General features: G+C 51.5%; 1 protein-coding gene across 3 annotated transcripts in view; it reads right to left on the reverse strand.

The window, feature by feature from the left end:
- Positions 1-1316: 1316 nt before the first annotated feature.
- Pml (PML nuclear body scaffold) overlaps positions 1317-14338 on the reverse strand; it is a 29813-nt gene continuing 16791 nt past the window's right edge. The window contains exons 6-9 of one of the 3 annotated variants that reach the window (XM_055622233.1): positions 13859-14117; positions 13402-13454; positions 5042-5192; positions 1317-4102 (exon numbers count right to left, since the gene is read on the reverse strand). In XM_055622233.1, coding sequence (XP_055478208.1) covers positions 3345-4102; positions 5042-5192; positions 13402-13454; positions 13859-14117 — 1221 coding nt within the window. In that variant the 3' untranslated portion in view covers positions 1317-3344. Of the gene's footprint in view, positions 4103-5041; positions 5193-11352; positions 12146-13401; positions 13455-13858; positions 14118-14338 lie in introns of those variants that run through there. The other 2 variants (XM_055622232.1, XM_055622231.1) reach the window with 2 other exon arrangements.

Here is a 14338-nt window from a genome sequence, read left to right on the forward strand (position 1 = left end):
GGGGTTCAGTGAGCTGCAGCAGAGCTAGATGCTTTTAAAAGATGGTCCCAGAAAAAGATGCAGCATGCACTGGGGAGCCACGTTAGCAGGTGTTCCTCGGACGCTTCAGGGATTCCTCTGTTGCTGAAGTCACACAGACTAAAGAGTGACTGGCTCTGATTTTTCCTGGATTCCTAACCCTCTCTCCAAATGCGGCGACCCTGAGTCTGACCTAACGTCACATCTTACACTTTACCCTCAGCTGGACTGTAGGTCAAGTCCTCGCCACTGAAACTAGCTTAACCTCCCCCCCCCCCATTCTATTTTGGGCCCTAACCTGGCTCAGCTCTCATTTTCCCATAGTCGTCATCCTAATCTCACCGATTATCCAACATTTCCTAAACCAAGACTGCACTCTTCCATATTCTTGCTCATTTACAGGCTTGCTGTGCTTGTGTCCCTGCTGGGATTATAGTTACCTAAAATTGGTGATAAGTACATGTTAGAATTCCATGTTAGCACCATTCCAAGCAACCGTACATCAGAAACCTACAGAAGTGGTAATATTGGTTTTTGATAGCTGTTCAAATAAATATAAAGAGTTCAACATTTGAAAATTGTTCTCCATGTGTCAGCTACCTAAAGCTGCCTCCTGTAGTTCTGGAAGAATACACAGCTACTACAAAGCATTGGGCTACTTGATGCTTAGGCTGCCAACCTCTGGCCAGACATGCGGGCTGTGGCGCCCTCTGCTGACAGCACCTGGGAGTGGTGTGAGCTTGGCTCCACGTCTATCTGGGCTGGTTCAGCGTCCTGACTCAGTGTGCACCACAGCCAGAGACCTTAGGATAATTGACCATGCCATTCCCTTAACGGAGACTAAAGAGACAATGTGAGAAGGAAACCCTGAGTTCAGGGGAGCTCATTCTCCCATTTAGTGTCAGGAACAGAGCTCTACTGCTCAGTTTACACAAGGTTGTGCCTCACTCTTCTTGGCTTCCAGAGAGCTAGACTCTCCTTCCCCAACACGGTGTTTATTATTATTTTGCTAAGACTCGTTGTTTGTTCTCTTCTGAAGTGGTAACTCTCATTTGTGTGTAAAGTAAGACCTCAAGTCACAAACCTGATCTTTTGATTGATCCCAGAGATCTCAGGAAGTAAAAATGTAATCTGTATTATCTTATTTACAGGGGACCAGGGAGCGAACAGTGCCCAGTGGGCCACAGGCTACTGAGAACTGAATTCCAGCCTCCTAAAACTTCTGGACCCATAGGTTTGGTTAGTGTGTGTGACGGGCATGTAAATCTTGACAGGATTCTAAAATGTAGCACACACAGCATATTTAAACTGATATATTTTGGTCAAGGTGTCAAGCTGAGACTAAAGCTCTGGGCGAGGAACTTGGGCACACGCAGACAGGAAGTGGGGATGATGGTGGTGTTGCTGAAAAGCCTGCCACCTGGCTGTGCAGTCAGCCAGGGAGCACTATCTGAGATGCTGTGCGATGAAGCTTTGAAAGTTCTAAGTTCCATCCAGGATATCAAAGACAACAGGGGAACCATGCGTCACCAATTTCCTACGCTGCCTCTCACCTCCAATTTATAGGATTTTATTGCCAGTTCTAGAAACATGAAAGCAGGAGAGGACCCAGCAGTGAAGTGCCTGCAGGTCCTGGTCTCTGGCTCCTGCCTATCTCCAGCCAGCCTGGGGCTGGGCCTCAGCTGAGCCCTGTTTTGGTCAGGGATAGACTGGGGACAAGGCTCCACGCTGTCTTGCCAGCACAGCCAGGCTAGAGTCTCGACCTCCTTTCCTCTCCCATCCTCAGCCCCACCCAGAACAAGAGCACTAGCAGAGAGCTGTCAGAGTTGCTGTGGTAGGAATGAGCTTCTATAGAATGCCTTAGAGCAGTGGTTCTCAATCTGTTGGTCAAAACCCGTTTTGCGGGGAGGGTCAAATGAGCCTTTCCCAGGAGTTGCACATCAGATATCCTCCTGCATACCAGATATCTACATTATGATTCATAATAGGTAGCAAAAATAGTTGTAAAGTAGCAATAAAATAATTTCATGGTTGGGGGTCACAACATGAGGAACTGTATTCAAGGGTCCCATTAGGAAGGTTGAGAACCTCTGCCTTAGAACACCATAGGATGAGTCAGAGGTGTGGGCATGCAGCCATTACCCATATGAAAGTAGAGGCCATCAGGCCGTCAAGGCTGGCACTCTGGGCTATCTGGAAAACACCCTGGGAGCAGGAAGCAGGGGATGGGTCAGGGTGAGGAGGTGACAACAGCAGTTCAGGCCACCCCAGGGAACGGCGACCTCCAAGATGACCATAAAGTAGGGGATTGAAGGCTTGGAAAGTGAGGTAGGGCTCATAGTAAGAATGCTTCTCTATTGCACCAGTAACCTGCTGTCTGTGCCCAAAAGCCCAGGCTAGAAGAGCAGGCCGGGGCCTGAGATGCTAACACAGGCTAGCCCACCTCACAGAACACTGGCCTTTCCCTAATCACACTCAAACGTACACAGCCAGGAGCTTTGTCTGCTTCGCTCTGGGGTGACTGTGGTCACCCCAACACTGATGCTCAGAACTGGGCATACAGAGCCGCCTGGAGAAGATGTTAACACTGCAGGCCTACTCCAGAGGCCTCCAGCAGAGCACACAGATTCCCCTTCCCAAGCTCGCCATGCCGCTGCTCCACTGGATGGCTCTAGAAAGGGCTGAGTGCAAGGAGGAGTCGGATGGCCTGGTAGACGGAGTTTGAAGGGTCAGTGTGGAAACAGGGATATGGATGGAGCAACAGCTTCTAGCTCTCTGCTGCTGGAAGGCCACTTTGGAATGAAAGTTCCTTGAAAAAAATGAAAGTGAATACAGTCGGCCTCTGGACAGTGGGGGCTGGGAGAACCCAAATTCACAAGGGCAATTTGGTTTGAAAGGCACTTTGAGTGCCCATGGGGCTGCTGGTATAGTGGTCAGCGTCACCTTAAGAGTATCACTTGTGGGCTATAGCCAGGTCACTTGGGACCTGGATTGAGCATCGGAGAAGAGCTGCAAGGCCACCTGTGGTAGGGCAGGTGGTGAGTGGGGCCATATGAGGGCCAATCAGGGAGTTCAGAGGCCATGCTTATTTTACTCAAGTCCCCCTGATTCTGGCTTCCAGAGGGACGTCTAGGTCCGGGGTGCCTTTGGTGTCTGCTGCAGGAATTTTAGAGAAAGAGAGTCTGGTCCCAGAGAAAGGGCACCTATTCTGAACTAAATGACAACTCTGTAAGAGACCAGGACCTGGGAATGCATTAAAGGGTAGGGCCTGGCTCAGGGATGCCCCACCCTCTGTGCCCACCAACTAATCCAGGAACCCCTTATTTTCAGCTCTGCTGGGAGGCTTTTCTGGCAGAGTTGCCTTCTGCCCTGGCCGGGGCATGCCTTTCCAACAGTCCTTCCATGTAGCTGCTCAGAGCCTGCGGACACTGAGCAAGCTGGGTGTGGGCGGGAGCCCATGAGGTGCTCTGCAGGCTCAGGTACCTCTTCAACCCCTCTTGCCCCTGCCTGTGGTACACATCCAGCAACTCTGGGAAGCTCACGTTGTGGAGGGCCAAGAAGCGGGCCTGGGGCTGGGACAGGACCCTCGCCTGCACCAGGGGCCGCAGGGAAGCAAAGCACTCCAAGTTACTGAACGGGTAGATGTGTTTGGCCAGCTGCTGTCCCGGGGAGACCTCGAGGAGGCAGCACAGGTCTCGCATGGCCAGCACGGCAGCCAGGGCACTCCGTTCGCTCATGTTTCTCGCCAGGTAGGTCTTGGCTAGGTTCCTGAGCTTGAAGCTGCTGGCGCTAGGTATGCGCTCCCGGATGAGAGGCAACACAGCCAGGAAACCGGAGATGGCTTTCTGGAATTCCTGCAGCCTCTTAATGTCATTCAGGGCCTGGAAGAAGATGGGGAGTTCGAAGCCCCACAGCTTCGAACAGGCCAAGATGGGATGGTGCATGGAGGTGAGGAAGTTGAGGAAGTGCTGCAGCCCCACCTCCAAGGAGACGGCCTTAGAGTAGACACTGAACGCCTCAGGCTGGATGAGTACTCGGAACTTGCTTTCCCGGTTCACAGCTGCCAACTGGCTAATTTTCTGGGCTGGGCAGGAAAGAAGGGCAGGGTGAGGTTTCAAGGTTCAGGAGGCACTGGGGTGGGTGGGCTGCTGACCCACTGTCTAGAGATCCCACTTTGAGGCCTGCTGGCAGGAACCAAATATCTTCCGTATGTAGTTCTTGCCTGGCTCTGACGGAGAGGAGTCGGAGGGGCTCCCCTGCCGGGCAGCTGACTCCTCCTATCCCTCCTGCTCTAGTTTGCCCAACCCTTAGAATTCTGCTCCTTTTGTATTTTCTCCGCCTCTGCCTCCAACAGAGACTCCAGAGTGTTTCTTATGGGCCTTCTATTCTATTCCCACCTCCAATCTCATTGGTCCCGGCTGGAGCAGGGCCCTGGGCTGCACTGCCTAAGAACATGGCCCGGAGTCTCCCCATGGAGCCTGAAGATGGCTTTTTTGTGCTATTTCAGAAATACTTGATGCTCTGGCCGGCTGGGCTAGCCTCAAGAGCAGGGCCCGTACCTGTTGGCCAGGGTACAGGGCCAGAGCTGAGGGGCCAGGGCAAGGCTGACAGGAAGAGAAGAGGCTTCCAGAGAAACAGTCACAACTCTCTGCAGGCCTCCCTGTGTATCCATTTGTGGGATGGGCCCTGTCCTAGGAAATGTGTGTGGTCACAGCCCAAGGTCAAGTGTGGATTACTGGTCAACAATGAGCCAACACACTGTTCTCAGCCTCTTTCTATACAGAGAGAAGGTTTTGTCAGAAGTGAACCTATGGAGTTACATGTCTCCCATGCTCAGGATCCACTCCAGGCAGCCATGGCAACATTTGGCATCCCAGGTGGCTCAGAGTCCTCTGTCCACCTGGCTGTCATGGCCTCCAGTGCTAGCGGCTGGCTGGAGACTTAGAGTTGACCCTCCCTGTATTTTTCGTGGGGACTCAGAGACTAAGCTAAAAAGAGGTAGGGCGGCTCTTGGGGAACGCACTTTCATTGTCAATCTTGAGGTCAAAGAAAACCAGGGTCCTGTCTTCTGAGCAGGGCTCGGCGAGGCTTTTGTCCAGTGCCTTGAGGGAATTGGGACCCTCCAGCTGGAGGCCGCTGGACTCGCTGCTGCTGTCATCCAGCTCGTGGGAGGACTGCAACACAAAGAGGTCAACAGGTCAGGAGTTCAGAGGCCTGAAGGTCCAAGGCAAGGTGAGCCTGCGCCCTGGAGCAAGCGTGCACGCAGAAAGATGGAGAAATGTTACCGGCTGGCACAGAGTGGGTGGATTAGTGGGAACACGCAAGCGTGTGTGCAGGTGTGAACTGGGTGTGTCCCATGTAAGGGTCATACACATGAACTAGGGCGCCGGCTTGGGGAGGTGTGAAATGGTAAGACTGTGCAGATGAGCACTGGGCGTGTACAGATGTGTGCGTGGGGAAGCACGCATGAGAGTGGATATGAACTGTGTAAGATGCGGTGGGGCTGGGGCTGGGGCTGGGGCTGCTGTGGTGGCTCAGGGAAGGGGCAAGGCCTGAGATACCTGCTCCTAATGTCATCTCTCTGAGCAGCCTCAGAGGAAACAGCACAAGTGGGGACAGGAGAAAGGAGCCTAATCCACAACCCCAGGTGATTTTTTTTTTTTTTTTTTGGAAGGGGGAGGAAACTGGCTTTCCTAGTCCTCAAAGCCCGCCTGACCCACAGTGTCAGTATAGGCAACGGCTGCTTGGCCTCCTGAAGTCTACATGTAGGTGGATACACACTCCCTGGCTGGGAGATGGTCCTCAGATCCTGGAGACATTCAGACCTCAGCTGCACAGGGGAGCCTCGGAGCTCTGGGACACACTCCAGGCTTCCAGTAAGGCTCTGCTCTCCAGCATGAAGGCTGTTCTGGCTGGAACCAACATCTCAAAGGCCTCAAGGATGGGAAGGGCTCTCTCTATCTGAGATTTCCCCCGGAGTGGGGCTATACTCTGAGGATAATAAACAAAGTTATGCATTAGCATAGCAGATGAATGCCCCACAAACAGCACCTTTGGACATTAGCTGGAGCCCAGGAGGAAGAGACAGGACAGGGTCTCTGGGCCAGATGGGGGAACTGCTGGGAAAAAAAATGCAGATCAGGCCCCAGGTGTGTCTTCTTACAAACTGCTCTGGTCTCAATGGAGTTATCACCTGTGGGGCTGCAGCCTCTGGCTTGAGAGACAGTTAGCACACCTGCTGTCCTAGCTGTTGTTTTTGTTAGCTGGACACAGCTAGAGTTGTCTGAGAAGGAAGAACTACAATTTGGGAAAATGCTGCCATGAGATTGGCTTGTAGGCAAGCCTGTGGGGGCATTTTCTTACTTAGTGATTGGTATGGAGGGGCAAAGCCCACTGTGGGTGGTGCCACCTCTGAGCATATGGTCCTGGGGTATATACAAAAGGAGGCTGAGCAAGCCAGGAGGAGTAGCAAGATAGTAAGTAGTTCTCCTCCACGGATTCTGCATCAGTTCCTGCCTTGAGTTCTTGCACTGATTTTCCTGAATGATGGACTGCAGAGCTGTAACCTGAAATAAACCCTCTCCTGCCCAAATAGCTTTTGGCCATAGAGCTTATCATCCACCCTTCCAAAACACTTGCTTTCCATAAGGGTTCCACCAAGAAAAGTCAAATTTCTCATTAGAAAGCTAAGGGCTGGGCTTTCCTACAGGAGGCTGCTTTTCACTCAACTTACATTTTGTAGTCCTGCGCCAGGCACCCTAACTTACTCCTGACTGCCTTGCACCCAGAGACCTCACATTGCTTTGCCTTCCCTATGAGGACCTTTATGGAGGCATCTTCCTATTTCTTTTTTATTTTATTTTTTTATTATTAGTTACATTTTATTAACTCTGTATCCCAACTGTATCTGCTCCCTCATTCCCTCCCAAAGCCTCCCTCCCTCTCCTCCCTGCCCCTTTCCAAGTCCATTGATTGGACTTGGAAGTGGATTCCAAGTCCATTGCCCCTTTCATCTGATCCTATCTTCCTATTTCTAAGCTGAAGGCAGTGCACCCTGTCATCTTCTCCATGGAAGAATCTGGTCATTTTCTGTCTGTGGCTTCCAGTGTCTGTTCCTTTGCTCAGGGTTTCTGTCTGAAGGCTTGAGTATCTATCCTCACACTTGGGCGGGTAGGCAGAGATGAGCCACCCTGGCCATGTCCTTCTCTAGTCTGGGTTCACTCTTGCCAGCTGCTGAAGAGGTGCGTCACCAGCCAGTCGATTCTGCTACCAATGACATGACCCATGGGCTTCCTCTTCCTTGGTCTTCCTTCTTGCTTCAAACATTACTGCAAAAGCCCCTCTGTGGTCCCAGGTGCTTCCACCCAACTCCCTCCTTCGGGCGATGTTCCCTCAGGCCTTGGAAGTGGTTTTAATGCCTTGTGGGGCATTCCAAGGGCAAGACACTTGGAGTGCCACTTGGCTGTACCTTCTGGTTACTGCCTCCCTCATCACACCACGCTGTTTATGGCAGGAAACCTCATTTCTGAATCCGCCTTCTCTGAGGGAATCTGTGGTGTCTAATCCACAGGATGAGCTGTGGTTGGAGGAAAGGCTGGGTCTGTCTTTTAGCCTGGACACTGCTTGGAGCTGCCGTGCACCATGGCAGAGGCTGGTCTCACTGGAGCACCGTGTACTTAAGCTAGGCAGCTGGAAACCCCCTATTCATCTCTCCTCTTTAATCTCAAACCAGCTTGGCAGTAATAGACCAAGACATTTCTAAGGACAGAGCCTACAGGAAGGGCACACAGAGCATCCGGCACTAGCCAACTTTCCCTCCTGGATCACCTCTGTGGCCACACTGGTAGCCCTCATGCCTTCATCTTATTTCAAAAATCGGAGTAGCTGGGTGTGGAGGAGGAGGGAGGGGAGAGAGAGAGAAAGAGAGACCGATACACAGAGACAGAAACAGAGAGGGAGAGACAGAGACACAGAGAGAGATAGGTCAAGAAACTTGCTTGTGGGGGAAAGGGAAATGGAGGCAGAAAGAGAGGGCTGAGAAAAGAGAGGTCTCACCCAGGGGTGAGCACAGCAAGGGAAGGGTGACATATACTAAGAGTGGAGTGGACTGATGATGACAGCCCAAGGAGTAGGCTGGGGGACCTCAGTGTCACTGTGTGCTGTAAGCTTTCTCCCCTTCTCTGTTGTCCCACAGAGGCAAGAGACAACCTTTCTTGTCCCTCCTCTACAACACCCACTATGCAAACATCACTTCCTTCAAAACAAATGAACATTCCCTGTCACCCACATGTACAACTGAATCACCCAGTCCAGTGGTGCTTGACTTTTAGGAACATAGAAGTCCAGGCTGCACATGGGACAGTTCAGTTAGAATCTGTACTGGTGGGATCCAGCAATGCGTAATTGCTTAAACCCCTCAGCGCAGCGCCAGGCTTGAAACCCTGGTCTACACGGGCACTCTTTCCATGTTTGATCATCAGCAGAACAGACATAAGCCAAATCTTTCGGGAAGCCAGCATTTAGCTTGAGGAGCCATCCGGTATCTTCTATCAAGGGTTGTGATCCCGAGGAACTTTCTCAGCACCCATGCTTCAGCTATAGCTGGACTCAGTTTAGCAAGACACGTACGTCTCTGGGGTTTACAGACACAAACTCGTGGCTCCTGTAGTCTTGAAGCCGTGGAGACACAGCACATATATTGGCAAACTGGACCACCTAACTGGCCCGCTGCTCCAGCCCTTCTGCAGGCAGCTCTGCTCTTAGGCAAACAGTTCCCACCTTCTCAGCCAAGCACCCGCCTCACGTTCTGTAACCATGATTGATACCTGCTCCAGCTACTGCCCCGGGCCTTTCTTCCTCTGCCAGTCATCTTTGCTGGGTCTGCCATAGGCTGCAGCCCCTGGCTGGACCCCTCCCTGCTTGGTCCTGCTGCTGCCCAGGTTCTGGTCATCTGTCATAAAAATGGGCGACAAGAACTATCTCCTCTGCTCTGACTCTTCAAACAGTGGCCCGGCAAGGTACAGGGCTCACCTGCCCTCCCACTGTTTAAGCACAGTTTTGTCCCATGGACTCTACAAGAGACTAGGACTTGCCTTCTGCTTCAAACCTGAGACCCTGCTGCCTCACCCAAGACACTTTCAAGACAGACCTACCTGCTCAGTCTCTCCCCTCAGACAGGAAAGTCTTCTACTAGACAGAGCTGCAGACCACACTGAGGCCTACCTCTACTGGATCATCTGGAAACGGTGGTACTTCAGCAAGCCAATACTATAGAACAGCCCTTCACTGCAAAGCAGAGCAAAGGCCCTACACAGAGTATACCGGCATGGGTAGCCTGGATGGGTAGCTGCAAAGTGGGGATTTGTGGGGAGGTATGCTATAGTGCCTCAGGGGCTTGGACAGGTCCTAGAGGATGAGAGTAAAATGCATAAGGGGACCTACTTCATTTTTAAGCTTGGGGCTCTTGTAACGGTTTTTACATGTATACACAAAAGTAGTGGATTCTTCTTTTCTGCTCCCCAGACTTGCTCTGCACAATAAACAATGCTTTCCAGCTTGTCACCACTTCCTAACCGGAAATGTGTATCTCTCTCCTCCCTTGGCGACCCTGATGCCCCACTGATGGTGGGGTTGGACCCCTCTTCCTCTTCTGACCCACTACACTGCTGGTGGCATCTCCTGAGCTCAACTATGCACAATGTCCAGGAAACTACTGAAATACTTTTCTCCACCGTTCATTCCTAGGTTTCCACTTCCAAGTTCAGTAGCTTGAACTTTACCAAGAATGGTGAGAGAGAAAGAAATGTCCAGGGAACAGAAGAATATAAGCCATGGAGAGGCAAGGATCAAATTTTGGCTGGAGGTGAGAAATAATTAAAAAGGAGTGCCCGGGGCTCTCAGTTTGTAAGCAGATGGTAAGTGATAACACGAGGAGAGAAAAAGAGAATGTGTGTGGCACCTATGAGGCTTCTAGGCAGAGCTGTTAGAAGGCCCTGGTCTAGCAGACAGGAGCCAAGCTGTCCATGGGCATCAGCAACTTCTGGGCAACAACTATCAGAGTGGGCTGCACTTACTCAGACATTGTACAGAGCATAGGCAAAAGAAAGCCCAGAACCAAAGCCAGAATGCCAACCTTCACAAGAGCAAGGAGACCTAGACTAAAGCACCCAGAGATGCGAAGAGAAAATGGACTTCTGGGGAGAGGCTAACCCAGTCAAGAATGCTATGAACTGTCTAGGGCCACTGTACTGAAAAGCCTGGTGCTGACAGGCTGTGGTATAGGCATGGTGGGGAAGTAGAGTAGGATGAGATGCAATGTAAAGCACGGGCTAAGGGGGAAAGCAGGGAGTGGGCAGAGACTGGCAAGAAGGAAGTGGGTTAATCAGAAGACACAGGGCTGGGCATGAGATAGTGAGGCTTCTCACAGGGCTGGGGCTGGGTTAGCATAGGTGTGGGTCTTAGAGGCAGGCCAACTTCCCATCCAAGTAAGCAGAAGGGAAGATGAAGGGAAATGACAGCAAATTACAGGCAGATCTGTAATTATATAGCAGATGCTAAGAGAGTTTGTTTCCTCCCAGGAGAAGGATGTATAGTCAATATGTTAGCGTGAGGATCAGGATGAAGCCCAGAGGAGAAGGGTCTCAGGAAGCCAAATGAGAACAGCAGGATGTGACAGAAGGTCTTTGCTCTTTGCCTTCCTTTGTGGCTTTTCTCCAACATGTCTCCAGGGAGCAGCAAAGAGTCAACAGGGCCCCAAATCTTTGGGTGGTTGTTTCTGCCAGCAGATCTCCATGAGACAATGACTGAAACAGGAAGAGCTGGAGGGAGGTGATGGTAAGTTTGAGTGCTCAAGGAACATGAGGCTGTGGTCTGAGTCAGAACAGTCCATTTAGAGATGGTGTCCAGGCACACGGTGCAGCCAGATGAAATGACAGGCTGAAGATCCTTGAGAGGTCAAGGAGTGGAGGTTACATGGTAGGTGCTGAAATCAACCAGGAAGAACGCAAGACATGACAGGGAAGAAGGAATCTATGGGGCAGATGCTCTTATCTTCCCTCCATGAGTGGGGGGTGGGGTGAGCAGATGTCAGGGACAAACTGGGGAGATAGGGTTACACCCTAAGAAGGAGCTGCACCTCAAAACTACCAGGTGACAGGCTGTAACAGTGCAGGCCTTACTCTAATTACCACTGTGTATGCTCCTAAGTGTGGAAGGAAGAAAGCCACAGTCTCCCCCAGAGAAGAGCTAAGTTTCTTGTAGGGAGAAGACAAATGTCCCAACAGGAAAGATCCTGCCTGGTATCCAAAGGCCATGGAATAAGGGTTCACAATGGAGATGATTTAACAAGTATTTATTGAGCAGTCATACCTGCCTGGCCTTGGGATGGACAGAATGTCTGCATTCATGGGCAGGGACATCCTGCCACAAGACTGCAGAGAGTGGGACAGGATGGCAAGCAGCCACGGAGGAAGGAAGAACTCAGGTTCTCAGAGGCCCATCTGAGAGAGAGAAGGTCCAGGCCTGGACTGGTAAGGATACGGCCTCTTGGGGTAGGTAGGATGATGATAATAAAATTTCAAAGACTTCAAGGTGGGCCCTGAACTTGGGAATCCTCCAAGGGGGCTTTGTCAGAATCTCTTTTAGAGTCTTTGTTAGAATCTACATGAGCAGCACCCACACAAGAAGCATTAGGCCAAGAAGCCATGGAGGAGAGAGGGAAAGTAAGTTGCATGGTTACTGGTGAAAATCTGGGGAGCCCTGGGGGGAGTGCCCAAGGGACCGGAAGGCTCCGTGCATCCAGGAGTGTACTGATGCCCCTCTGTGTGTGAGCATTCGCAGGGTGCCTGGGAAGCACTGCGGTGGCAGGGGTGGTGACCTGAGCTACAAAAGGAGGCCTGCCTCGGAGCGTAATAACCCCAGGGGCCAGGCCCCGAAGGGTGTGATGAAGGCAGGTGGCTCTCCTTGCTTTGTTTAAGAAAATGCAGATCTGAGAGACGATGGTAGCGTACTTCTGGCAAGCGGTAGGCTGGCTGGAAGATGCTGTGTCAGAGATGGCAGCTTGCTCAGTGGGATGATGAGAGGGCCAAACTGGTGGGTGCAGGCGCCTTGGTGAAGTCTGCAGGCCCTGCTGGGGTGAGAGGTCCAATGAAGGTGGGCAGCTTTTTGGGTGCTCAGCAGGGAGGAGTGTGCTTGTGAAGAGGGTACTGTAGTGGCATCCAGCAGCTCTGCATACTTTCCAGTGAGGAAATCAGACTGTGGGCTTGTCGACCCCAAGTCTAAACTCTCATTCTACTCAGGCTTCACTTTCCTTGGACACTTAACAGCCTAGTCTCTGATAACATACCTCCAAGTACAGAAGAGTCACTGGTTTCATTCTAAGATGCCCTCAAAGAAGTTTTCTAGCACGAAGTAAAATCTTGCATATGGCTTCTGTGATGGTTTGCATGGGAATGTTCCCCATAAGCTTGTATGTTTGAATACCAGCTGGTGGAACTGGTTGGGAAGGATTAGGAGGCATGGTCTTGTTGGAGTAGGTGTGTCATTGGGAGCAGGTTTTAAGGTTTCAAAAGCCCATGTCATTCCCACTTAGCAGCTCTCTTTGCAACTTGTGTTTGTGGATCACAAACTTGAGTTTTTGAGCTCTCAAGTGCTGCTCCAGTACCATGGCTGCCATGCCCCTGCTGCGATGGTCACGGACTCACCCTCTGAAACTATAAATCCCAATAACCTCTAGGAAGAGGGTATTGGTGCCTACAAGATGCCTTTGTCATGATGTCTCTTCTCAGCAATAGAAAAGTAAATAAACATCTTCTGTCCATTATTTGTTGCCCCTGGACACACTATCCATCACCACCCTTCACTCACTGATTTTGTTGTTGTTGTTTTGTTTTGTTTTTCAGACAGAATCTCTCTACACGGCCCTGGGTATCCTGGAACTCACTACGTAGACCAGACCAGCCTTGAACTCACAGAGATCCATACCTGCCTCTGCCAAGTGTTGGAATTAAAGGTGTGAGCCACACCATGCCCAGCTCATCGATTAACCAGGAAATGAACTCTTTTCCAGCTTTCCTCACGGAGAACTCAGCAGATTGCAAATACATAAGGAAGCTCTAGGCAAAGGCTTTGGCTATTCCAGAGGCTAGCCAGCCCTGGAGGCAGCAGCCCAGCAAGCATTCTTGCCTGATGCAGTAAGAGGGCCAGGGTACAGTAAGCATGCTGCTGGTATTTGCAGACTGTCCTAGGTACAGCTTAGGTTTTTATTGCTTTGCTGGAAAATTCCCAGGTGCCAGGTGAGCCTGAGAGTCACCTGCAGTGGCTGTGGTCTTTGGGATCTTGAGTGAGGGTAGGAAAGAGTCCTAGGCTGAACTCCAAGTTACTCACCAGATTCCCGGCATCTGAGTCTTCCGAGCTGCTGATCACCACGATTCGATCCTCTGAAATGGAGAACAGGTGACAGCATTAAATCCTTCCTGGGATGTCCACCGGCTGGGGTGAACCATCCAGGAGAATCCTTGTAAGCCAATGGGCTGAGGGTGATGGATGTGCATTAGGAGGAGAGGGAGTGCATACATCCACAAAGCACAGTGTTTGGCACTGGCAGAGTTTTGGAGGAAAGGAGGCAGAACTAGGGCACAGTCCCTCAGGCGTCCCACAGCCAAGTACAGGGTAAATCAACCTACTCAGAGCAACGTAAGCATGGGAATCCCAGTGGCTTTGAGTGCCCAGGTGGGATCAGAATGTGGGGCGGGGCCTAGGGGTGTTCCAGATGTCTGAGGGCAGCATGAAGTACAGAGAGCACAGGCTCAGGCCCTGTGGTACCCAGGTTCTTCCCTCCTACCTGTTTCCCCTGTGTTGCTGGCAACATGGTTGTTGGTGGGCAGGAGGGTCTCTGTTTCCAGGATGGAGCTCTCAGGGCTGGAAGCCCTATCCAGGTGGGGAGGTGAGATGGCCTTGGAAGTGCTGGGCCTGGGCTGTTCAGGAGAGCTTGTGGCCAACCCGTCCTCCTTCTCCCCTGTGGACTCCATCTTGATGATCTTCCTGGAGCAATCTGTGTGGTTGCACTTCCTCTTCATGGGAAGTTGTGTCTGAGAGGCCTCCTGCACAGTGGGGAATTACAGGGGAGTCAGGTACCTCTTGTTCTGCTGGGCTGAGACCCTGAGCTGAGCGCCAGGGGCTTGTGGCATGATTTTGCTCCTGTTCTTTTGGCCTCGGTGACCATGTCTCTACAAATGGGAAGCTCTCTCAAGTTGCCATGAACACTGGTCAGCTGGGCTCAAGAGAGTGAGCTTGAGAGTGGCTCAAGCTTACTGTGAGCTTC

This window comes from Psammomys obesus, unplaced genomic scaffold (genome assembly GCF_907164565.1).
Source record: "Psammomys obesus unplaced genomic scaffold, mPsaObe1.curated_primary_1811, whole genome shotgun sequence".
NCBI lineage: Eukaryota > Metazoa > Chordata > Mammalia > Rodentia > Muridae > Psammomys > Psammomys obesus.